A 26557-nucleotide genomic window follows, 5' to 3' on the forward strand; every position below is an offset into this window, starting at 1 on the left:
TTCAACAGGAACTGAAATGCTTTTGTACCCACAGCTCTCACTGCTCAGTGGCCTTTCAGAAACAATGTCTCTTTAAAGCAGAGCTTCCCAAAGTGCGGGGCCCGCGCAGAGCCATTGCAGGGGGGGGTATGAAAAAAAAAGAAGAATGCTTGTACACTGCTAGCATAATTGACAGGTTTTTGACGGGGCGCCCACACAAACACAAAGCAGGAGATGAAGCATAGCCAAATATGTTTCCAAACCAACTTCCTTTCAAGCCAAAGACTAGAAAATACGGTGAAGCATATCTTCCTTTGGCTTCACCTGCACAAGTGCCGAGGTAGGTCTCTGTGACAGAATTAGTTTTCCCTGCGGGGAGCACGCTGGGCTCTCCAAATCACAGACAAACAGGATCCCACAGCTGTTTATGTTTTTAAACCTATTTTGCACAGAGAGATTTTTTGAAAAATGTATTGACAGCAATGTTGAATATTATTACACAGGAAAAAAACAACTACACGTAAAATAATCACACCGTGACGCCTCTGCCTTTGTAAATGGAGGGACAGTAACTGCATGTTACTGCATGCAAACCTGCAGATAGTCAGATTAACAGTATTTTGTCTCTATCTGCCATTCTGCAATTCATCTCCTGTGAACAATAACGTGGCGCACAGCGTGACGTGAAAAAAGGCACATACCTTTGACGCTGTGACGAACTCTGTATTCCTCGTCCACACGTAAACGCAAAAAAGGAGTTTTAGAAAATCTCAGTTTTCAGTGATTCGAAACGCCGTTTACGTGGACGAAACAGCTGCGTTTTCAAAAATACCCGTGTAGGTGCGGAAGCAGCGTAAAAGAGTTAGTAGTTTATTTTATCACTACCTGTAATTTATTGCAGATTACTTGTATTTGCTGAATTGTTTACTAAATGTTTGAGGTGTGAAATAAATGCAACGGAGCAAAATATAGGTGTGTGTGGCTGTGGCTGGAGGATGTGTTGGGGGGGGGGGGGGGGGGGGGGGGCATTTTTCTTTTTAAAACAAAGGGGGGACCTAGCAAAAAAAAGTTTGGGAACCACTGCTTTAAAGGACTTCCACATTGACTGACGCTCTTTTACAATCTGCCTCAAGTGGCCGTTAATGGAATTGCAGTTCTGGACGGTCTGAAACACACACTGAAGCCCACTGACTTCATATTACTTCATATCCCTGAGGTTGAGCTTTTGAGCTTTGAGCTGAGCCTTTTTGGGGCAAAAATGAAACTATGACGCACTGATATGAATTATTTTAGAATTTGTGCTTTACTCTGAAAGCAGAATCGCCTTATCAGCTGTGCCCGAGCTTCCTCCACCTGTCACCGGCTGAGACCGCAGGAAATCCCATTCCAGTGACTCCAGCGTCGCTGCCGCAGTTTCAAACGTCCCCGCGGGGAGAGCGTGTAAATACTGTGTTGCCAGGTTAGACAGGAATCCACCTTATAGCGGATGGCGCTCACCGTGCAGAGCTGTGCGCGTGCTCCTGCCATGCAGGCAGCTTGATGCGAAGATAAGAAAAACCGGATCTGGTTTCCGCGAAGAGCGCAAGTATCCGCTGGAACGGACTTTCCCAACGCGGCAGCGCGGAGGGATAAACGAGCCACGGACACGAGCGAAGCGCGTTTGTTCCCTGCGTGTGTCCGCGGCTGGACGGGCAGCAGGCTGACACGACTATTTGTCGCACGTCAGCTGATCGGCGCTGCTCTTTCTGAAGGCCGAAGCCTCGGATTTGGGAAAATACGCACACGCGCTTCCTCCTTCCACCTTCGCAGGATCGGCGGCTGGCCTGACATCATTGGCTGGCAGTTAGGAATGAATCATCGCCTTCCCCGGGGGGGTTCGGGGATGCTGTCGCTGTCACAGCACCCATAAAATCCCTCGGACACGCAGACCCACCCTCTGCGCTCTGCTGTTTTAAAGCCGTCTCGTCTTTGAAATCAGCATGGAGGAACTCTTGAGGAAGCTGCAGAAAGACGCGTCCGGCCACAAATACAAAGGCATCCGCGATGCCTGCGTCTACGCCTGCGGTGAGTGCACGGCAGCCCCTCCGGGCTCTTTGTCAACAGGAGGCGGAGGGAGAGCAGGGATGAGGGGAACCTGCGACTTCTCACTTGCTTTTAGCTTTTAGGAACCCGAGAGCAGCTCCTGCACTCAGCCCAGAGGCTGTGAAGGCTGAGCAAGAAGCCAGGAAATCTTTAGGACCATAATCTGAGCAGCCACGGTGCCATATGGCTGCCATGCCCCTGTGCTGAGCTCCGCACCTGTTTTCTAATGCCAAATGTCAGCCTCTCTTAAAGAAATACGGTAAATGCTCCAGTCAGGCTTTAGACAATTAGATTGGATCGTTATAGAAAAATACACAAGGCAAATATTTGCTGATTCATTACTGCAATAACTTGGGAGTATTTGACAGAGACAATGAAAGCATGAAGGAGCTTCTTCAGAGGTTTCCAGACTCTGAGCAGAAACTCTTTCCTGTCTCATTACTGTCTGTCTGCACAGTTCAGTACCTTTCACGAGTTCTCGCCTCAGCGCGAGACACGAGCTTCACTGTGGAGGGAAATATAGAAGTAGAGGAGTCCTCCTCTGGTTTCTTTATTAAATAAAATGTAGTTAATATGGTTTAAAATGTCTTAATAATATTTATGCACTGAAGAGTTCACACACACATCACATCAAGCAATAACAAAAACGGACACACCATGGTGTCCAAGCTCCCACACTGTTTTGGAATTATTATTATTATAGTTATTATAATAATAGTAATAATAATGAGTAGCAAAGTCTGATTGGGACTCCAGCCAACATCGCTTCATTATCCAGGTGGATGAATTATGACAGAAATTCTCAGAGTTGTTATGAAAAACCCAATTATCACATGAAGCTAAAAGAGTTTAATGCTCCAGGCTGCAAATCTGATTGTTTTTGCTGTAAAATTGGGCCTTTTAACAAGAAAGTAAATGGGGATTGAATCCTCTGCGGTGCCAGCCTCAAGTGGACGTTAGTGGAACTGCAGTTTTTAGCACTTCTGCATCACTGTGTTATCTTTCAGTTCTGCAGGATGAGTTTTTGGAATAAAGCTGATGGCGTACCGGTACGGATACGGATACGGAGGGTCATCAAGTTAGAGCTCGGTTTGAATTCTGTCAAATAATCCTCTGAGCTTTGTTACACTTAATCCAGCATGCTAGAAACTGGCAATGACCTTTTACAAACGAATCATGCGGCCGAACACAAATCATGTGACTTTCAGTGCTTTGTGACAACAATGAGAACGTGCCACAGAAGCCAGAATATATAAGCACACGGTGAAAAACGATTTCCACTGACGTCAGCGAGGAGACTGTTAGCATTAAACGGGTCAGCGTGACCTTTTAGTGGCAGGTGGAACTCATTGAGACAGCAAGGAGAGAATGAGTTCAGGTTGCGCTGAAGAAGGGGTCATTGTGTAATCGTACACACACACACACACACACACACACACACACACACACACACACACACACACACACACACACACACACACACACACACACACACACCTATTTGGGTATGTCCAAAGAAAGCTGCAGGCCCTTTCCAGGCACATGCTTGCATATACACACATGCACAAAAGGCCTGAACTGTGACTTTCCAAAAAAGATGATATCATATATCAGTTCTGTTTGCTCTTTTCTTCACAGACCGCTCGCATGAATAGAAACATGCCCACAGCATCAGTCACTGCAGGTCATGGTCGTCTCCGGATGTAAAGGATGCTGAACAGCCTGATGCAGATGCAGAGAACATATGTGAGAGAGTTTAGTGCAGGGACAAAGCTGCTGTTCACTAAGTCTTGGCAGACAAAGTATGAAAGCACGTGCAGAGATTTATGGCAGATTTTAGAGATGTCAGCAAGTCTCATATTTCACCTTATAGCTGGAAAAACGTGGTACGCAGTCAGAGTTGGTTGGAAGTCTAAAGAAGAGGTGAAAATTTCTCTCTGAGCTCACCGAGGTCACGTTAGGAGGAGGATGCAGCGTGCGCTGTGAATGTCGGCCGGCTTTGAACATAATGTGACTGTACAGATATTTTGGTGTTTGGTTTTCTTAAAGTACAAGCTCACATTTGATTTGGGGCATCCTGTTTCAGGCATTCATGCTGAATCTGTAATTTTAACAGAAATGAGTCAGCTAGCCCCGTATCTTTCAGTCAGGTGTCACGTAAATAAGATCCAATCCTGCCTTTTCTTTTTTCAGCAGTAAATCAATCTGCATTTGGTGCTGTAGTGAGTATTTGTGTCTGTGGGACTGAGTCAAAGTAAAGTGCAGTGTTTGTGTTCATGGTAATGAAAGTAGTGTCACTCAGTGGCTCGCTGGCTTCAGAGGTTGGAGGTTGTTGACATGAGAACATATTCAATGCAGAATATTTCTTCAACTGTTTCGCATGTCTGTGCTGAATTAAATGCAGCTTTTCATTCATGGATTCTCTATGAATGAAAATGTGACTTAACCACTCTGTCCGTTTCTTTGTTCCAATAGAAATGCTTCAGTCTCAGAATGGATCAGCAAAGATTTCCCCTTCACAGCTTCGGTAAGTTGAACATGACAGATTTTCTTCTCGAAAGTGTGAAATTAAAATGTGTAATTAGAACCTGCTGACAGCCTGTGGTTTGTTTTGAAGGAGGCGTCTTCGACAGTGTGAAATGTTCCTGCCTTTAGCTAACCTGATAGTGTTCATTCATTCTCTTCTGCTTATCCTTATCGGGGCTGGAGCCTGTCCCAGCTATTATGGGGTGAGAGGCCGGGTACACCCTGGACAAATCGCTAATCTGTCACCGACAACTGAATACTGAAATTTAAACTGCTAAGAACTTTGTGGCTTAAAACATCAGTTTTCTCAAAGCTGCCTGATTTGAATAGATTAAAATGACAGAGGAGTCATTTCTGAGTTGATAATGCAAATACTGAGCGCGAGCTCTGAGCTCAGCATTGCTTCAGTTTGGACGTTTGATTGTCAGAGAAGTGATCAGTTTAAACTGCAGTAGCCTGGACACACTGACAGCTAAAACTCATCTGTTCAAATCTGCATCTTCACTATGAACTCATTGTTTATTTTATCTTGTGCTCTTGTTTATGTGTTGTTCTTTATTGTCATTCTTCTATTTTGTTTTATTCTATTGTTAAGTGTCCTTGGGTATCTTGAAAGGTACTTTTAAATAAAATGTATTATTATTATTATTATTATTATTATTATTATTATTATGTGTATCTGAGGCTACTTTGACAAGCAGGATCCTTTTTTGGGCTGTCAGATATACACTGTGATCATAGACTATTTACAGATAGATAGATAGATGGATATATTACATTTTCTATGTAGTTTGTATTTGTATTGCTTCTTGAGTTTTTGCTTTTTATTCAATTTAGTTTAAATTGTTTGAAAATGCCTATTTTTATTTTATTAAATTTCTTTTTTGCGTGATTATTGTATAGAGATTTAGGTACATCACTACAGGTGTTAAAATAAAAACATGAATTTTTCAAAGCAGTTGACTCAGTAAACAAATCAGCTGGCCAGCAGGGGGCGACTCCTCTGGTTAAAAAGGCCGTATTTCCCATTTGACCCTTGACCTCAGTAAACACGTTCACTATTTTCAAATCTTATTTAACACAGTGTTATATTTATTTTGTGAGTTTGGTCCCCATTAGAATAAAAGCAATGATAGGTACAGCTGCAGTATTTTTCTTGTTATCGTACAGTTTAACTCAGAGTTTTCAGTATTTCTATTATTTAAATGAGTACGAGAGCACCACAAACTAAAAGAGCTGAGAGAAAAAGCAGTGTTGATAACACCTGAGCTCTCTAATGTGAGGGGAGTTTGTGCTACTGAGTCCAAGTGCTTTTGTGCTAATCACCTTTTAAATCATTCCAAAAAACCCAGTTGGACATTTTTAGAGTTCAGTGATCTCTTGGTGGAGTTTTTTAATTAGAGGGGATGCAATAATATGATCTGTCTGATTCTTGCAGTCGCTGTAGTGAGTTTGAAATCTAGTAATCTGTGACTGTTTCTGTGAGTAAAACTCAGTAAAGTGTAAAGTGGATGGAGCTGCTGCTGCTGGTGGCCAGCAGCTCGTGATGGTCCCGTAAATTCCCAACACGGCATGAATTATTCACGTGATAATCTGTGTTGTTTTATTAGAGCGTATTAGATTAAATATTGATGATAATGTCTTTGTAATATAGTGCCATGATTTCTCTACTAGTGTGTTCTTCTGGCTCTACAGATAAGACTTCATGCCTGTTATCTCTGAAGGAGAGATGCTAAAGAACAGACTTGATTGACAGACTGATGGAAGATTAATTTATAATGTATTTAATTATAAATAATCAAATTCAAAAGTGACTGAGTTTGGTGTTTAAATGACAAATTCTCAATGTTTTTCACCCAAATGTTTGCCTTTTTGTCTTTTGACTTTGTTGTCTGTGTTGTTTGTTGCTCATAAATGGTCTGGTTGTGGGTAACTGCCGTGCAAACTGTGGCTCCTCACAGCCTGCTTGAGTGGTCGAGTTGTGGCAGCTCAGAGCAGCCTGAGAGCGCAGAGATGAAGCTCAGTATCCTGTAATCAGCAGCAGAGCGTGGTGACTCAACCAACCACAAATAACAAGAGGGAGATGGAGGGCGAGCGAGTGGAAAGAGAGTTGGAAGAAACGGCGGGAGAAGCAACACAGTAGCTGGTTTACATAAAGATATCTGCGTGAAGCTACCGTGAAAAGCTTATTTAGCAAAGGATGTGGTTGCTGAGATTATTTGGGTTCCCTGTGCAAAGTTTTAAGCTTAGCATTTTGCTCGTGTGACGGGCGGATCTGACTGAGAAACCAGCTGACATTGTGAGCTCATGTGGTGTGATATGATATGGGATATTAATCAGCCATGAGGTAGGCCCACCCTGACGCATACTTTGCTTTATATCCTTCTGGATGTTATTGTGGGCCACAATTTATAAAACAGACACCATGTTGCACAGAGTGACTTGAAACCAGCAGTAAACTCATCAGGAAAGAGGTTAATTGAGCATGACCTTAGCAAGAAAACAGTGTGGCACTTCTGCAAGATGCTTTGCAACCCACCTCCAGCCCAGGTTTGATGTTTATTACAAATGTTGCTTATATGCAGCTCTAAGGACACAAGAACTAGAATGTAGTTCAACTTTATGACTTACGCTCCCCTCACCCATCAGACGGGTTGGCCAATGAAGACTTTTGCCAGACAAGAGAAGCTCAAGTAAATTGCTCCTCCTGACTTGTTACTGTAACGATTGTAAACTATAATGCTTCGGTTTTGGAGGAGGGCACAGATTTATGATGGAGGTGAAAAAGGAGACGTTCTGATAATCTGCTGATCTGTTTTCTTCTCACATCTCTGAAGTACTGCACACACAGTTTCACAGCCTTTAAGAGATATTCCGCCTATGCAACATAACCATTTTCAACCACTAATCATTGATGAGAACTCATTTATTAAAGCTTAATTTATTAACTTCCACTCCAAGATTTATTCACTCCATATTTAGCATTTTTTTCTGTTCCAAAGTCTGTGTTCGCTCACTTTATTGACACCAATCCCTGACTGCCTGTGATCGTGTCAGCTAATCTTCAGAGATTGTAGAGAGCTGTGATTGCACTGCCTGCATTACTATGTTGTGTTTGCTTCCAGAGAGCGCTGTCTGCTGCCTCTACAGATGGCTCTGGAGTCAAAAAACACCAAACTGGGACAGACTGCACTTACTGGCATGCAGGTACTGGAAGACACAAATGTATAAATAAAGGTTTTATTTATTTATTTGGATTTTATTCGTCTTTATTTAAACCTTTCTGATTGAACTCTGACACCAGCTTAAAGTGGAAGGTACAAACTGAAGCTGTAGCTTTTCTCTACACAGAAACTCCTGTGTGAGGACAGGTTTGTGGGTGGAGCTAGTGTGGAGGTGGAGGCACTGGAGAAACAGCTGCTCAGCCAGATGTTGGAGGCTATCAGAGTTACCCCATCTCTCCATGAAGACTTGCAGGTGGAAGTTATGAAAGTAAGACCTGGGAATGTGTTTTTGGGGCTGAAATGATGACAGATGGTTGTACTTGTGTCATGCATGAAACTTCCAGGCTTGCGTGGTGGTGCAGCCGGTGCTGTCCTTGGTGCTGAAAATTGTTCTGTGAAACTGGACTGAAAGAAGTCTACAGTTCTGAGTGCCCACACTGCTCATCATGTAGCTACACTTAATGTGAACACACTTAAAATAGTGTCAATTTCTAATCATTTAGACCCCAAAACTGATGTTATTTTCTAACATTGACTGTATTTTCCTGGAGCACGCTCCTTAGTGCACTTAGCCTATGTAAAGTGAACCTGCTATGGTAGCGATTTCCACCTCCATATTTTATTCTTGGACTCTACTGGAGTAGGTTTGCATGATTGCATGATTACTTATTGCATTATTATTGTATTATTTAATGCATGATTACTTATTATAAATAAGTATCTTATTTGGTCTTTGTACAGCTCCCATGTCATCCTTTGCCTGAAATAAGCTGGTTTAGCTCCTCCCCCTTTTGCTGTTACTGACCAGCTTTCTTCTGATTGGCCCTTGTAAATAGAATCATCGAGCCAAGAGTTGAACAAACAGCATGAAGCACAGTTTTTAGAGCAGTGTGCAACCTGAGCTTTTGGCTCACAGCTATTAATTATATATACATTAACTTTGTTTGCAGCTTTGGGCATAGTTAATATGAAAATAAAGCAGTTTAGTATGCCGTTATTTTTGTGCCACTATTCTGAGCGCACGTAAAAAAATTTGCAGGTGCAAGTGTTGTATTTTGAGGAGAAATTTTTCTTTGAGCGAAGAAAAGCTGAATTTGAGTGAACAAAATTCATTGCTGCGTGCAAAAAATGTATTTCAGTGTTTGCTGTTATCCACACACACACACACACACACACACACACACACACACACACACACACACACACACACACAATAGCAGCCCCTCTCGCTCAGTCTTTGCATTTGCACTCGCTCGCAATGTGTTGCTCGCACTCTCAACATTTCTGCCCGTGCGCGCTCAACTCTTTCTCTACACCGTTATATTTGTGCCAGACAACCAGCCAATCACAGACTTGGATGCAAAAAAATCGGATTGGCTGTTCTGGTCTCCAGTCAGCTCGAAATGATGAAATGCAATATCCCTGCTTATTAAGAGTGTGTTTCTCCTGTGTGCAGGTCCTGCTCTGTATCACCTACTCACCAAACTTTGACATTAATGGAGACTCCATCCTCCGGATTGTTGAGGTAGGGCAGCCTGAGACTGATGCGACTCATCTTCATAATCAGATACATGAGCTTTTACTTGGCAATAAATAAATGCATAAACAAATACATTCACAGACTTCATCACTGTGCAGAAATTTCTTTCCTGGATTCTTTTTCCAGCTCTTACATTAAGTTTTAGACTTTTTCTGTATTGCTGTCGCCTGGAATTATTCTGAAATGATTAGACAGACTTTTATGGGCCGGACTAAACTTGGACTGGACGGCCAAACGAGCTTTACAAAGGAAAATTCAAACATGTTAAAAAGAATTTGCATCATTTTCTGTTTAGCTTGTTCCTGCTTGTTGCCTCATGACGCAGACTTTTTTTCATAGTACCAGCTTTGAATAGGCTGTCTCAGACTGAACCGATGATAGAGGGCGTTGCATTTTTTTTTTAAGGAAAGTGAACTGTTAGCACAGCGAGCTGAACATGGATCTTTTTTTTAAAAGGTGAAGCGTTTCTCTGTCCTCACTTGCCCTCAAGCCTCATCTCATACTGTAATCTCATCAATTATTCAGAAAAGTGAGATGAGTTTTCCTACAGACACACAAACAAAGAGGCAGGGCTGTGCAGATGAAAATATTTGCCAATAAAACCAATAAAACCATGACATGCTGGAAGTACCAAGGTCTGCACCAGGTTCACTGGCTTAGCAATCTGTACAAAGCTTCTTACTCAAGGTTTTTAAGGCTGTATTATCATCATATTACTGGAACACGTCTGTGTAATCATCATCAGTTTTGCTGTAATCAAGAACATCTGTTCCCAGTTCAAGCCTCAGCTTGCTTTGATTTCTGCTGAACAGTGTACTTATAATGAGCATGAGAACGTATAGCTGAAGAGACTGGATAAATGTCCAGCACTGCCTGCCTGATGACATACTGCACACGTCAGGCGGTGCCCCGGCCTTGAAGGTCAGCAGGTTCAGTTCTGTATTAAACTATAGATTAAGATAGATTATAGATTAAGCTCTTCTGTTTTGCTGGGTTCACAGTGAATGGGGTTCAAGAGAACAGATAGCATCTTGTTTTTATTAGGAGGTGTGATCACAACTGGCTTAAAATCGCAAATTTAAAAATGTGACACATCAACCCCTTCAAGGTCGTCTCCTTGGGTGGCACTGCACCAGATGATAATGATAATAATGATATTAATAGTAATGATAGTTAAAGTAACCGTAGTAAAAGTAGTGCTCAATGTTCTCAATGTAAGGAGAAAAAACAGGGATGTGCTGCAGACCTGCAGCCTGGTCTTTGAGATGTAGCTGGAGTCTCAGCTCCCGTGGGTAGTGATGATCCCTGAAATTAAACTTGGGTCAAGCTGACACTGAAGTTAATGTTTGCTCTGTGTGGAACTGGTGCAGTCTGCAAGGTTTGGGACTCCCAGGAAATGCTTTTAAAATAGCAGCTGTGCTGGAAGCAGTCCAGAAGTGCTCAAGGAGACAGTTTCATTCACAAACGTTTAAACTGGGTTGTCCGCGTTGTACAGCCACCAGCAGTAAAAACACTGATGAATAAAATTCAGAAACTTTAGTTTTTTTGCCCTGAGTCATTCTTAGACTCAGCCTCCCTTTTGGTCTTTATAGAACATAAAAAAGTAATCCCCCGTTTCTCGATAGCTCAGGTTCGTAACTTGCTCCTTGGGCTGTTTCATAATGGATGCCTCATTCAGTTTGGTTTATATTAGGTAAAACTGATTTGGAGTCATGAATAAAAGAACGGTGTCAAATCATCTCAAGACACTAATCAGTTCAATGCAAAGATTAGACTTTACGCTGACAGCTTACTGTACAATGGGACGTTTGGTTCTAAGAAAGACGTTTCAGAAAGCACAGTGTTCTACAGTTCTACTGTTTATACTGAGCAGAAACGTCATGCTAGTCATTAATGTTCAGACCACCTGATCGTAGCGTGGTCGAGTGTTTTATGTCAAATGTTTTCTGTCACGTCACTTCCCCCAGCAGCAGAAGCAACATCTCCTGCAGCTAAGTGATGTTTGACGTCCATTAACAGCTCGTAAAAACCCAGTCACCATGGCGTGTTAATGGGCTCTGTGCTGTCAGGGCTGGCCATCTGGTGTGTGAGTGTATTGTATTTGCATTGGGGCATAACTCAGGGTGGCTGGAAAGGCTGTCAGCAACACTCCATTATCAAAACATCTAGGCAAATAGGGCCAGGACAGTTTTTTTCTAATGTATTTATTTATTTTAATGGAGGGATTGGCAGTGCTGAGAGATTCATGCATTGTCAAACACGGAGAGCTCAAGGCTTACGCTCCATCTCTCTAATGTGGTCATCAGTTACATGAAATGTAACCTGCCATACAACTATAGACACTTCAGATGTATTAGTGTGTTAACCCTCCGATAGACTGGTGTACCCAACTTCATGCCCTATGAATCCAACCCAGCTGTGGCCCTGAAGGGGATGGATGGATGGATGGATGGATGGATGGATGGATGGATGGATGGATGGATATCCTTATTTTAACTGTAAATAATTTTCTTGTTCCCAAACATTTGACTCTTACATCAAACAGACTAACTCATTAATGTTCAGTAGACCACAGGTTGTGTGTTTTTTGTCCTGTCTCCCTTCCCCAGCTCTTCCCCACTGGTACCAAGCGCTTGCTCATTGGGGGTCATCTGATTGTTAGGGTTGTGTTATTGTAGGGTCTTTACATTACAATATAAAATGCCTTGAGATGACTGTTGGGGGGATTTGCCACAAATAAAGCTGAAAATTGAAACCTGACTACAGGTTGAACAGGTGGCAACAGTTTAGTCATTCTCAGACTCAGAGACTGTAAATAAAAAATGGATGTAGCCACCATACTGTTACTTGTTAGTTCGTGCAGCCTCTGTCGCTGTCGCACCTGTATAATTTATAGGTGCCGCTTACTTGTGTTAGCCTGTAGCATAGCACTTTATCCCCTCGTCAAAAATATGGTCACTTTAGTTTCAAAGTGCTAATACTAATACATCCCGGTGTTTCCCCCCATCTTTTATATTCAGTAGGTTGTTTTGTAGCAACTGACCAGTGCTACCTAGAGGCAAAATAGGAATATGAGTATTTTGTTACCGAGGAGCTTTATTGATCTGTTGTTTTCTTCTTGTTTGTGGCTGTACAACACAAGCTTTTAGCTTTTAAGCGTTGTTTAAATAAATGTACCCTGTGCATGTACTATATGAACCCCACATTATGTAGGTTCTAATATAACCCTCAGACATGTTTGTACTTACACTAACTGGCAGCGCTTTAAAAAACAAGGTGGAGTATCGATTGCTTGCAGGAAGTGTGAGCATTAAAATTGAAGGAGCCGGAGCAACTCTTAATTCAAGAGGTACCTTGAGGTTGTTCCTTGCTCTCTTGTCCCTCTCACATGCATATTCATTCCATCTGTGAGTGCCTTATGGTGCAGGATGTATTGGTTTTTTTATTGATTGGGAGCAGGTGGTGTAAAACATCCCTGAAGCTGCCAAGATTTCAAATGTAATTAGCAAATGTGGTCTTTGTTTAGGCTCTACGTGAGGTTGGCCCTGGTAGTTCTCAGCCCCTCTGAGCTCACAGGATGGAACAGAAATTTGATAATTGGTCAAATAAATCTTGGCTTACACATTTTGTTATCAACAAGCTCTGTAGCTCTTCCATTAAACCCCACTCTTGGATTAAGAATTGTTATGTGATTTGGATTTCTGTACTGTGTATTTGGGCGATATCCCATCAGCAGCCTCCTTAAGGGACAAATTTTTGATAAATATTCTGTTGGGAGCGCGCAAAAAAGCACTTACCAGGAGGTGGCTGGAGAAAGAGCCCCCAACAAAGAAAGATAGGATAGGAATAATGGAGGAAATACATAGAATGGAAAAACTTACATTTTCTTTGAACCACAAAATGGACCAATTTCTTAAAATCTGGAGGAAGTGGGAGAGATTTGTTGTAGGTGGTAATGTGGGATGATGGGTGGTGGGTTATATAACCAGAGCTTAACTAAGTATTTTCACACAACTACTGGAAGAAGGAAGGCCTGCTAAGGACGTGGTCACTGTTTTTTAGAAGGCAGGTCATAAAAGAGACTGGAAATAGCCTTCCGAATATCATCAGGGATGGACTGTAAAGTGCTGCGTGGACAGTAGCAAAAACCTGACGACATGGGACCTGTAAAGAGGTGGAGGGGAGCTCCCCCAGACCGGGCTGGTCTGACGGTTTCACTGTGCCATTATGTTATTGTCAGTGCGTATTATGTTTGTTTTTTTGCTGTTTTTTTTTTTTCATGTGAAAAAAAAGAAAAAAAAAAGAATTGTTATGTGAATTAAGATCTCCATTGTTTCTAAGGTGCCCAGATGTGACAGACAATATTTAGCAAAAATGCTACAGAAAACAAAATACTTGAAATTCCCTCCTTAATTCTATATGAAATAATTGTATTCATAATGTCTGTTTTTAATTTCATGTAGAATAAGCGCTATGCTTTACTGTGACATTAGCAAACCAGCATTCATGCTTCCTCCCTGGCTGGTTCAGTCCCAGCAATCCAGGAACAAATGAATACCCTAGGATAGCATTTTATTTTGAAGGAGAAAAGAGCCGTTTTTTCTGTACTCGTCTCTTTCCTGTCATCTCCCAGCGAGTCACAGGAGTCTGCTGCACCTGGTCACAAAAAAAAGTTTCAGAGTATGGCATTAATCAAAGCAACATGTGAAAAACCCTAACTGTACTCCTGGGATACAGTGAGATATCCCGAGAATACGGTATAGTTGATTTTAAATGCAAAAAGCAAAGCGGGAAAGCATGTGTTATAAATGGCTGTGTGTTTGTGTGTGTGAGCATGTATTCATATCTTTGTGGGGACCAAAGATTGTACGTTTACTATACTTGTGGGGACCAATATCCCAGTTCCCACAAGTGAAAATGTCAAAATGTGGTTTTAGTGTCAGGGTTACAATTGAGTTAGGGTTAGGCATTCATTTTTCATGGTTAGGGTGGGTGGCTAGGGAAAGCGTTATGTCAATTAGATGAATACCCGATGTGTGTGTGTGCTCAGCTACTAGCTAACGTCTGTCTTACCTTCCACAGATGCACAGTGTTTACTCTGTAGCCTTCTAATCTGCCTGAAAGATGTCTGACACTGACAATACATCCCCTTGCCCCTGCTGCTCTCTTGTCTGGTTACCATAGTAACCAGTGACGCCATGGAAAGCTCCTATGAATCTGTCCAACAGTTCGGTGTCTGTCTGTGATGGTTTCTTGGCACAGTGTGTCATGGTTTTTCTGGTTTAGTGACATAAGAAAGACCACACACTGACAGATGTTCGTGTGTGTGTGTGTGTGTGTAGGTGTGCATCGAGACCTACATGTCCAGCTGTCACCAGCGCAGCATCAACACGGCGGTGAGAGCCACGCTGAGCCAGATATTGGGAGACCTGACGCTACAGCTCCGCCACAGACAGGAGGTCACACAATACTTTAATTATATACACACAGATATATTATACAGATGTATACAGTGGGGCAAAAAAGTATTTAGTCAGCCACCGATTGTGCAAGTTCCCCCACCTAAAATGATGACAGAGGTCAGTAATTTGCACCAGAGGTACACTTCAACTGTGAGAGACAGAATGTGAAAAAAAAATCCATGAATCCACATGGTAGGATTTGTAAAGGTGGAAAATCAGGGTGGAAAATAAGTATTTGGTCAATAACAAAAATACAACTCAATACTTTGTAACATAACCTTTGTTGGCAATAACAGAGGTCAAACGTTTACTATAGGTCTTTACCAGGTTTGCACACACAGTAGCTGGTATTTTGGCCCATTCCTCCATGCAGATCTTCTCGAGAGCAGTGATGTTTTGGGGCTGTCGCCGAGCAACACGGACTTTCAACTCCCGCCACAGATTTTCTATGGGGTTGAGGTCTGGAGACTGGCTAGGCCACTCCAGGACTTTCAAATGCTTCTTACGGAGCCACTCCTTTGTTGCCCGGATGGTGTGTTTTGGATCATTGTCATGTTGGAAGACCCAGCCTCGTTTCATCTTCAAAGTTCTCACTGATGGAAGGAGGTTTTGGCTCAAAATCTCACGATACATGGCCCCATTCATTCTGTCCTTAACACGGATCAGTCGTCCTGTCCCCTTGGCAGAAAAACAGCCCCATAGCATGATGTTTCCACCCCCATGCTTCACAGTAGGTATGGTGTTCTTGGGATGCAACTCAGTATTCTTCTTCCTCCAAACACGACGAGTTGAGTTTATACCAAAAAGTTCTACTTTGGTTTCATCTGACCACATGACATTCTCCCAATCCTCTGCTGTATCATCCATGTGCTCTCTGGCAAACTTCAGACGGGCCTGGACATGCACTGGCTTCAGCAGCGGAACACGTCTGGCACTGCGGGATTTGATTCCCTGCCGTTGTAGTGTGTTACTGATGGTGACCTTTGTTACTTTGGTCCCAGCTCTCTGCAGGTCATTCACCAGGTCCCCCCGTGTGGTTCTGGGATCTTTGCTCACCGTTCTCATGATCATTTTGACCCCACGGGATGAGATCTTGCGTGGAGCCCCAGATCGAGGGAGATTATCAGTGGTCTTGTATGTCTTCCATTTTCTGATGATTGCTCCCACAGTTGATTTTTTCACACCAAGCTGCTTGCCTATTGTAGATTCACTCTTCCCAGTCTGGTGCAGGTCTACAATACTTTTCCTGGTGTCCTTCGAAAGCTCTTTGGTCTTGGCCATGGCGGAGTTTGGAGTCTGACTGTTTGAGGCTGTGGACAGGTGTCTTTTATACAGATGATGAGTTCAAACAGGTGCCATTCATACAGGTAACGAGTGGGGGACAGAAAAGCTTCTTACAGAAGACGTTACAGGTCTGTGAGAGCCAGAGATTTTCCTTGTTTGAGGTGACCAAATACTTATTTTCCACCCTAATTTACGAATAAATTCTTTACAAATCCTACCATGTGGATTCATGGATTTTTTTTTCACATTCTGTCTCTCACAGTTGAAGTGTACCTCTGGTGCAAATTACTGACCTCTGTCATCATTTTAAGTGGGGGAACTTGCACAATCGGTGGCTGACTAAATACTTTTTTGCCCCACTGTATGTGCACACATTAACTAGTAGAAAATTACAGGTAGATAAAAGCATAACGTACAGTACCGCATTTGTTTTGACACTGAAGTGACAGTAAGCATGCCTCCTGTGTGTGTTCCTCTCCAGGGTGCAGATGGAGACGAGGTGACTGCACCGCCGCTGCAGAGACGAGGTACATCACTGCCAGGGGTTTCTCTCACCTCTGCAGCTTCCTTTGTCAGCTGTAGGGATTTACTTCTCACCTCCTAATATGTAATATTGCATATGAGCACAGCATTTCACTGCCTAATATCTTACTATGAATGCTGCAGACAGGACCATTGTAGGGTATGAGTGTCCAGCAGAGACTAAATAAAAGCCTTAAGATCACTCTGACCTAACAGGAAGCTCCCTGATTGCCAGTCCCGCTCATGTTCACGCTGAATTGGCCCCTGCAGTACACACAATAAAACGTTTTTGTTCTGGTCAAAGCAGATGGCTGCTCCTCCCTGAGCCTGGTTTTCTTGAAGGTCTCTTCATGTTAAAAGGGAGTTCTTCTTCCCCACTATCACCAAGTGCTTTCTGAATGCTGGACTGGGGACATTATTGCCCATTTTATGAGTGGCATGTGAAAGTTAAAGCATCACTGGTTGGTGGAGGCATAGAGACACTAGTTTGGCCCAGCAATGGTGAAAATGTCCAAGTTTAGTTTCTTGTGTGAGTTCAGCATTAAAGCTTGCGAGCCACTGGTGGCTGTGGGCTCTTTGTCATGTTTAGTGTGCAGCTCCAACTGTTTTGTAGCTGTTATAAAGCCACTGTAATCACCAATCTGCTGGTAGTAAGAAGCAACTTCGGAGAGAGACTGGCAGGGCTGCTTTTATGATACCATAAACAGTCAAATGCACTGTTTCGATAGATGCCTCTGCAGGCAGAGAGCCAAACAGGTTCCAGTGAGGGAACTGATTTATTCTGCTTCTTAGAGGGGAAACTGAGAGAGAGGAAATTGGGAAAGCAATGATTTTTTTATCACTTCATGTACATAGTGGCGAATGATAAAGCAGGAACCACAAATTAACCTTTTTATGGTGCGTGTGGGGGGGGGGGGTGGCTTTTTGCAGATATTTCTCCCACCAGCCAAGCTCTGTGTGAAGATGTGGTCACGGTTCTGACCGTTTTCTGTGAAAAGCTGGAGTCAGTGGACAGGTAACGCTGCAGATTCTCATTGACTCACTAATATTCTGTTATATTTCTCTTGTCTCGATATGGAGGTGATAATTCAGTCAGACTGATCCAAACACAGAAACAAAAACACAGATATATGATTTTGGAGCAAAGGATGGGCCGACGTCACTGATAATCACTCTGCTTTCATTAGTGTTTCATCTCCTTTCAGTGTAAGTAATGAGAACAAACATGAAGGCGCCCAGGAAAAGGTTGAAAAACTGCACATAGTTTAGCTGCTGTTTAGCTCATTCGTGTGGTTTCGTTTTAAATGTCAGCTTTACCACATTAAACAGTGTTTGCATGTTTCCTCTGCACTTCCATGGTTTCTTCCTGGAAGCTTCCTAGTTTAATACAGTAACCATTTCTTTATTTTAATCTCCCAGTGATAACCAGCTCCTGCAGCTACTCTACCTGGAGTGCATCCTTTCTATGCTCAGCAGCTGCCCTCCCACAATGCACCTCTTCAGAGGTTTCACAGACCTCGTGTGGTAAGACTCACTGAGTAAAATTTCATCAACTGGTCCCTCACTGTTGTCCTAATTGGAGTTGATCGTAGTCCGATGTAATCAATAAAAATCGCTAATGTTCCTCTTCCCAGGAAGCAGCTGTGCCCATCCCTGGTGGCAATCATGGGCAATCCCGTCAATGACAAAACTATTGCTTCCCACCACGGCTACTCAGCGGCATCAGACCGAGACCGCCTCTCAGAGAGACTCAGTTTAGGTAACTGAATTTACTAAAGAATCCGCTGTAGGAGGCGGTCAGTTTGTCTGTTTTTTTGCAACAATTTGAAAGCGAATATCAGTGGAAATTAATCTCTATCAGGAATTCAAGCGCCAAGAAAGGGGGGAAAATCAATACCTAATTACTGATCGCTCATAAACGGAGCCTGATGCAGCTATGAAGATCACGACTGAAGCTAACAGTGTGAAAAGTGTTGGTTTCCACTCACTGCTGCAGGAGTTTAAGGAGACATGAGTTCTTATAGGAGGAAGCTTTCTATCAGCATGATTTCATGGGTTCAGCTTCATGCCCCTCTTTGTTTTGTTCTCCCAGGAATGGGCCAGGAGGTGGACTCCTCCTGCGGAGGACTGTCCGATCAGGGCAGAGGTTCTGGCTGCTCCTCTAGCGCCCCTGCCAGGATTGCACCGGTAGTGCGCACAGTTTGCTACATTGCAGCAGAGCTGGTGCGTCTGGTGAGCTGCGTCGAGTCAATGAAACCGGTGCTCCAGTCGCTCTACCACAGGATCCTCCTCTACCCTCCTCCTCAGCACCGCACCGAGGCCATCCGCATCATGAAGGAGGTGGGACAAAGACATTTCTCTACGTTTATAATATCATTTTTCACTGACAGGCAGCCTTTTGCTAATCTTTATTCAGCAAAGTTTTCACAAGTACCTCCGAGGATCATGCACTCGAAGGGGTCCAGTAACAGTTTGACATTTGGGATAACCTGCCTGCATATGTTTTTAGAACCATGTCAGCAAAAGCTTTAATGCTTTCGTCTGTGGCAGATTCTGGGCAGCCCCCAGCGGCTGTATGACCTCGCCGGTCCCTGCATGGCTGAGCCTGAGACCAGGAAGCGATCATTCTCAAAGAGGAAGTCCCACCTGGACCTGCTCAGACTGTTAGTAACTCTTAACTTTGTTCACTTGGTGTTTGCTCTGTTTCTGAAATTTAACAACCTGAAATCTGTCACCCAGGGATGTTTGTCCGTACTCTTTGTTTTGCTGCACATTGTTTCAATCGTCACTCGGTCCAAATTAAAGTAGAAATCAAAGTAATGTGTTCGCTCACGTCATTTGGCGATCAATCCTATACTGAGCTGTTTGTTTCTGCTTCCCGTGGCAGAGTGATGGATGGGATGACAGAGGCTTGTATGAAAGGAGGCATCGAGGCGTGTTACTCCTCCGTGTCTTGTGCCTGTGCCCTTCTCAGCGCACTGGATGAGCTGTCACAGGGCCGTGGCATCCAGCCTGAGCAGGTATGCAGACAACACACGGAACCACAGCATTAAAGGGCCATTCTGGGGTTTAACGTATTACTTATTTAAGTAGCACTTTTGTGCATGCAAAGGGTTTGGATTTAGTGTTCAGGCCAAAAGAAGGTCTCTATGTCACTGTGTAACCCAGTGATACTTAATGCATTCCTAGCAGTTAGTTTGACAGCCCTCAACCAATGAATGAGCAGCTCTCTCGGTGGCCGTCCATCATTAAAATGTTTGTGGGATTTTGTTAACAAGTGACAGCTCTTGGGTCTCTGAATCAGCATAATATGGGCTCTGGTGTTGATTACGTATAAAACGGTAACATAGCTGCGCTCTCCAGGCTCGGCTTCTCCTCAGACGACTGGACGATCTGAAAGATGGAACCGAGTCGACACGTGAGTCCATGGAGATCAACGAGGCTGACTTCAGGTGGCAGAGACACATCCTGTCCTCAGAGCAGCCTCCGTGGGACCCCAGCTCTTCTTCCTCCAATGTGGCCACCACCGGCACCACTGAGCGTAGCCCTGACATCAGCATCAGGATCACCACGGAAACGGGCCAAACCACCCTGGATTTAGAGGTGGGAGAGCTCGGCCTCGCTGTGGGCCACACCAGTCCGGAGGAGTGTGGAGAGGACGCTCGTCTCCCTTCGCCTTCTTTCTGTGGCGATCAGGAGGAAACCAAACACGAGCCGATCCCCGTGCCCAACCAGGGAGGCCAGAAGGAGGAAGGAGGGGTGCCCACAGGGGAGGTGGAGGGAAGAGGAGAGAAAGAAAGAGGTGGAGGCGGAGAGAGAGGAGGTGCAGTTCCTCCAGATGTGGTGCAAAGGAGTCACGCCCTCGTCTACCCCGACATCACGAACTTCCTGTCTGTGGAATCCAGGTCTCGGTCGCACCACGGAGGAGGGTCACGATACAGCGAGAGCAACTTCAGGTACTGCTGTTTCTCTAGTTGCTGAATTGAAATTATGATAAATAGTAATTAAGTAAAGAAAGAATATATAAATAATAAAAACAATCTCATGCTTCTTCCTGCTGCCCACCAGCATGGAGGAGCAGGACCTGTCACGGACAGAGTTTGACTCGTGCGATCAGTACTCCATGGCTGCCGAGAAAGACTCGGGGCGCTCTGACGTCTCCGACATCGGGTCCGACAACATGTCGCTGGCTGACGAGGACCAGCAGTTGTCCCGCGACTTCCCAGGTCACCGCTCCCTGCGCACTGCCGCCCTGTCCCTCAAACTGCTCCGCAACCAAGAGGCTGACCAGCAAAGCGCCAGACTGTTCGTGCAGTCTCTGGCTGGACAGTTGCCCCGCCTGCTGGGGATGTCCACTGCCACGGAGGTGGACATGTCGCTGCAGAACTTCTCTTCCACCTTCTGCTCTGGACTGCAGGCTGGTGAGTGAGGGGAGAAGGGAGGGAGGTTAGATTTACTGCAGTGGAGTGATTCCTGTACTGCGATCTGCATGAGTTTGCTACTCAAACACACACATATTTGCTCAGGGAGGAGATGGTTCTCCCTGTTTAAGTAAATATATTACACTGCAGGCATGCGCTGGGAATATCAGAGTGCAAAGACAAGACAAATCTCTACTACTGCAAGAACTCAATGACAAGGAGACACGCTAAAAATCAGTTTAAAGAATAACATTTATTGTTTCTTTTTTTCTACAGTAGATGATCTAAATGCTGAGGTTCTCAACATTTTTGTGGTCATGGTTAAATTACATTTTCCAAAGGCCCCTTCCCAGTCCTAACACACCTTTAGTTGGTCTGATTAATAAGATTTCCTCACGCTCACGAACAGCTGCTGTGATTTCACAGCAGTCGTAATGCAGAACATGTCTGCACAGCTGACGGAGGGTGGGTGCTTTGGGGATAAAAACTCTTCAGAAGAAAAATTACGTGGAAATGCCACACTGCCTCGCACACTCCTGGAACATTTATGATATCATGTTTCAGTCTGTCAACCCATCAATCAGGCAAATGAGCCCCATCTCCTTATCCCATCGTCCAATCAGAAGACTGCTGAGATTAGTCTGACTAATGAACACCTTGGCTGCACATTCATTCAACCAATTAGCAGAGTTAGTGACGTCACAATGCACAGGTTCTCATGCTAATGCAGTTTTTTCTGCTCTGTGAGTGGCTCTGTTACTGCATTTTATATTTATTTACATTTCTTTTCATTTTATTTGACCTCAAAGGTGATTATTTTTTGTAACTGAGCGAGGTAATAAAAATCTTGCTTTGTTGGACGCTATTGAGAAGTTCATTCTTTGCTGAATCACTGTTAGTGCAAACAGTCATTTTCTAGCCGTTTGCATAAACAGCTAGCTTTTCCAGCTTTTTAGCTAACACTACTTAGCTTTTAGCTAATGCTAGCTCCTCTATAAGCCTGTTTCCTGTGTCTTGACTGACAGGTCTGTAGCTTCTCACTGTTGACGGTTCTCCTGAGCTCCTCCATAAATACATGAGATTGAGAAAAGAGTCTTAAAGAGTTTTTTGGACACAAATGCTTTTTTAAATTAATGTACAATATATATGCATTTTCTAAATCACTCTAATTTGATGATTTAGAAATCAAGACCATTACCTGTGGGGTCGGGGAACTGCCAGAGAACTTCCAGCCTGCCTTGTCTTATTATTTTCTAATTTCTTTCAAGCCCATCTGTGTTTTTACCTCCTTATAATTAAAACAATAAAAGTTAAAGAAGATGTTTCTGTTCTTCACACCTTCAGAAGTTAACTCTGGTTGTTCCTTCTAATAGATAATAGTGACAGTCGGGGTACCTGAATGGATGCAACGCTCTTTTCTTTGAAGTTTCAGTAAAAATCAGCTGTAGCAGAAAATATTGCATCTCAAATAAACAGCATAACTGTGTAGTGGAAGAAAACATCAAGCTTCAGATGCGGTTTTCTGTATGTGTGCGCTGCTTTGAGGAAACCTGGTAAAATATTCAGGAGCTTAAATGAGTTCACTTTCGGTTTCTGGTGCAGATTGGGCTTCCTCTCTGTGGCGGTGTCCTGTGTGGGTCGTGGGTGTTGTTGTTCTTTCATAAACTCTCTGGTCTTGTTCCATGCTTGTTTTTAAAACCTCTAAATGGCTCGAATATGTGATTAAAATCCCCGTAACATTGTTGTGTAATGTTTCTTTTGCAACAGATTTGGCAGGCGGTACTTCAGATTAGTTTTTTGTACTTTTTTATAAGAGCATCAGTTTATTATCAGTACAAATTTCTGTTCTGACTGCGGTGCGGTAACAAAGACCCTCTTGTATGCACAGGTCGCTGACGTCAGGGTTTTGCTGGCATGGATTTTGCTTTTTCCTGTTATTTGTCATCGGTGTGTAGTTTAAATGCAGTACGTTTATTTTCTTACAGTTATTAAAGAAAACTTTTTGCCTTACAGTCATGACATCCATCGCTAAGAGCAGCAAGCCTGCTGGGAGTTTTTACATCAGCAGAGCAAAATTATGACTTAAATGAAATGTTACGCTCAGCTGACTTAATGAAATAGTTTGGACTTTAAATCCCCAGAGCAGGTTTTTGATTAAAACACTTCAGTCGCCTTCAGCCAACAGATTGTATCTCGCTGCCTGCTCTCACCTGCACACTCCCTTTCATTGGCTCTCTCACTGTCTCAGTTTTCTTTCTTTTTCACTTGTGCTGTAGGTGTTATTAATTCATATATAATCCGTCACATTTGACCTCTGAGAACACCGACACGTCCTCTACAGATGTAACTTGTAATCCTAAATCTGTGTCCCTGCAGGCGGCATTCACTCCCCAGGTTTCGAGACAGGCGACACTCTGAGCTGCCAGTCTCTGATGAACGCAGACGGCCTTTACCTGGTGTCTTACTACGCTCTGCTGCTCAATCTCAAACTCTGCTGCTGCGGCTACTACAAGCGGCGAACGCTCACGCCCGTCCTCAGCCTGGTGAGAGCGAGATTCGTTTCCTCTGATCAGTTTTCTCCGGTGTTTAAAGACAAAGATTCAAAGATAAGAAGTAAAACCAAACCAATGCAACTACATCCTGTAGTTTCAAAGAATCCTCTTTGTGCAGCATTGCTTATTTAAAGGTATAGATGTATCTTTGTGTTCCTCTAGCCACACAACCACCCAACTAAATACTGAATCAGCTCTACTTAGACATTTAAGCTACTTCAACTTTATCATCAAAAGTACAAGAAAATAAAAAAAAAACTTCCCGCCCTGAATATAACAGCACTGAATTGGATGCAGTCACACTGAATGGGTGGACGTTTGTTCTGTTGTGCAGAAGGAGTTTGTGCGTCTGATCCAGAGCAGCGGCATCCTCGTGGTTCTGTCTCAGGCCTGGATCGAGGAGCTTTACCACCAGGTGCTGGAGCGCAACCTGCTGGCTGAGTCTGGGTTCTCGGGTTCTTCAGAGGACCACACACTGCCGCTTATCACCATGCTGACAGGTACACACACACACCTGTACAGTTTCTACGTGCTCAGCTAGTCTCCACACACTGGCTCAAAAGGCCTCTCCATAACAAGGGAAAAATATTGATTAAGAGATAAATGAAGCAACAGTATTTATTATGAAAGGTGCAAAAGAGTGTGTGTGTGTCTTAGCCACTGAGAGAGCCCCTTATGCTACACTACACTGTCCAGGTGGCTTCAGATGACTGACAGAGAGCTCCCCCTACAGGCCTCACCAGCTGAGCGCACCGCCCTGCCCTCCTCTGTCCCCAACACTACGCAGCTCCCTCCAAACTACCTCCAGCTCATCCTCAGTCGTACTTGGTGCCCATCATCCAGATTATTATGATCAGTTTAGGTGTAGGACAAAATGACACAGACAGAAAAAACCCAACATAGTATTCACACAGTAGCCCACATAAACCTACCCTTAAATTCAGCTTGTAGTTCACGCCACACCATCAGTTTCATTTTACTTAACAAAAAGTCCCAGTTAAAAATATCTTTTGCTATCCTTGACTGTATCATCTCCAAATAAATTATTTGTTCCTGCAAACAGGGACCTGGCTAAATTCTGGTATTTATAGTAATGCCTATAATTGCTCACATCCTCTCCACGGGCAACTTTTTATCTGTTCAGTTACTGAGCTTTTCTATTAGCAGGGACCTAAAGGCTCTGTATGTTAATCCATAGACCTCCTAAATCTGTGTCTGAGTTTGGATAGTTTCCTCAGGGCTGCCTGCAGCACAAAAGGTAGAGCAGGTCATCTGCTAATTGAAAGGTTGGTGGTTCGAGCCCTTGCTGCTCCAGTCTGCACGGCAGTGTAGAAGATACAGTGAAGATACTGAACCCCAGTTTGCTCAGACAGACTTTGGGATTTATTATATGTAGAGGGTATAAATTCAAATACTTGACATGTTGTGACTTCTCTGTTCCTCGTCTCTTAGACATTGACGGCTTGGGCAGCAGTGCAATCGGAGGTCAGCTGATCAGGAGAGCGTCGAGCCACGCGCCGCTCGGCTGTGAAAAGCCGTGCAGTGACGCTGTGATGGCAGGTCAGTAGCACTTACTGAGAACGTAGTTAACATTTAATTCTCCTCAGTCAGCAGCTCTTCATTCACAGGGTTTTCATGTTTGGATTATATTTCTGGGGAGCTTTACTCGAGTTCGCTGAGCCCGTAATTGCTACTAAAGTGCTGCGCTGGTAATCAGTAGAAACCACAACATTAGCAGAAGTATCTCAGAGCAGAACTGCATGGTCAAGACATGCAGGTTTTTTAAAGATTTTGTATTTACTGGTGCATTAATGATTGCAAAACATAACAGATGAACATTTGTAAGTTTCATGTCCTGCTGCAGAGTCGGTCTGCAGGAACGTTGATAGGAAACCTGCAGGTTTTAAATATAATCATGCTTCAGTGATGTTGTGTGTTTGGATTTGACCTGCTGTAACTGAAAGAGCAAGAAGCTGCATTGCAAACGAAAGATGAGACAAGCTGGGGAAAAAAGGGTAGCTGGGTAGAAAGAGGGCAGTGAGCACCTGTGCTGTTTCCTGGAGGATTAAGCCAGACTCTAACTGCTGCTGGCTGACTCACCCCTGACATTTATGCTCATCTTGTGTGTTTTGTGTGTGTCACCATTTAAAAAACCGACCCTTTTTTTTTTGCTCTGTGTTTTTCAGGAGCTGTGTTCTCACGCTTCATCCTCACCGGTGTTTGGAAAAACCTGATCGATGTTCTGTCCACACCGCTGACCGGTCGCATGGCGGGCAGCTCCAAGGGCCTGGCCTTCATCCTGGGGGCAGAGGGGGTCAAAGAGCAGAGCCAGAGGGAGAGAGACACCATCTGCCTGAGTTTAGACGGCCTGCGTAAAGCTGCTGCGCTCAGCTGCGCCCTGGGTGTGTGAAGCATGTTTCATGTGCCTGTATTAATAAGACAAATGCATATCATCTTCTCTCATCCCTGTGGGGGAGGATTTGTGCTCCCTCCCTATAGCACAGGCAAAGGTCAGGATTATTCACTAGACATCTGTCCTACAGCTGGAGCAGATTCTAGGTATGTACAGTATGAACAGTAATTTCTATTAGCAGCTCAGCAGCCACTCAGCACTGTTTTTAATCAGCACGTCCTGTCGCAGCTCACTAAACTCGAGGACTGATTTATTTAGGGGCCTGAAGAAGTGCAGTGTGAAACATGTTGTAAACGCTTAATCCAAATATATCTGTACTGTGGATTCAAATATTACACTTATATCACAGCATGCACACACAGATGTTTTGACTTGGCCAGTGTGATTTCTTCTTCACGTGATTTGTGTCACAGTAGTAATATGTTATAAGATAGGAGATAACATGCTAAAGATACGAAACATTGTGCTAAAATATTTCTACTTCAGATTATTTTCTGCAGCAGTTACAACCTCTCTTTCTTTGTTTGGTATTTAGCTGTAAAACATTTTCCA

General features: G+C 43.7%; 1 protein-coding gene across 2 annotated transcripts in view; it reads left to right on the plus strand.

Moving 5' to 3' along the window:
* The first annotated feature begins 1034 nt into the window (after positions 1 to 1034).
* The window catches only part of arfgef3 (ARFGEF family member 3), a 48834-nt gene continuing 23311 nt past the window's right edge, over positions 1035 to 26557 (plus strand). For both annotated transcript variants that reach the window (XM_026189411.1, XM_026189412.1), the window contains exons 1-19: positions 1035 to 2043; positions 4537 to 4588; positions 7713 to 7794; positions 7939 to 8079; positions 9268 to 9336; positions 14694 to 14810; positions 16579 to 16624; positions 17550 to 17634; positions 18039 to 18143; positions 18254 to 18378; positions 18712 to 18959; positions 19170 to 19282; positions 19507 to 19639; positions 19983 to 20575; positions 20688 to 21040; positions 23417 to 23583; positions 23927 to 24092; positions 25045 to 25152; positions 25779 to 25994. In XM_026189411.1, coding sequence (XP_026045196.1) covers positions 1959 to 2043; positions 4537 to 4588; positions 7713 to 7794; positions 7939 to 8079; positions 9268 to 9336; positions 14694 to 14810; positions 16579 to 16624; positions 17550 to 17634; positions 18039 to 18143; positions 18254 to 18378; positions 18712 to 18959; positions 19170 to 19282; positions 19507 to 19639; positions 19983 to 20575; positions 20688 to 21040; positions 23417 to 23583; positions 23927 to 24092; positions 25045 to 25152; positions 25779 to 25994 — 3004 coding nt within the window. In that variant the 5' untranslated portion in view covers positions 1035 to 1958. The remainder of the gene's footprint in view (positions 2044 to 4536; positions 4589 to 7712; positions 7795 to 7938; positions 8080 to 9267; positions 9337 to 14693; positions 14811 to 16578; positions 16625 to 17549; positions 17635 to 18038; positions 18144 to 18253; positions 18379 to 18711; positions 18960 to 19169; positions 19283 to 19506; positions 19640 to 19982; positions 20576 to 20687; positions 21041 to 23416; positions 23584 to 23926; positions 24093 to 25044; positions 25153 to 25778; positions 25995 to 26557) is intronic.

Source organism: Astatotilapia calliptera, chromosome 13, assembly GCF_900246225.1.
Source record: "Astatotilapia calliptera chromosome 13, fAstCal1.2, whole genome shotgun sequence".
Taxonomy (NCBI): Eukaryota; Metazoa; Chordata; class Actinopteri; order Cichliformes; family Cichlidae; genus Astatotilapia; species Astatotilapia calliptera.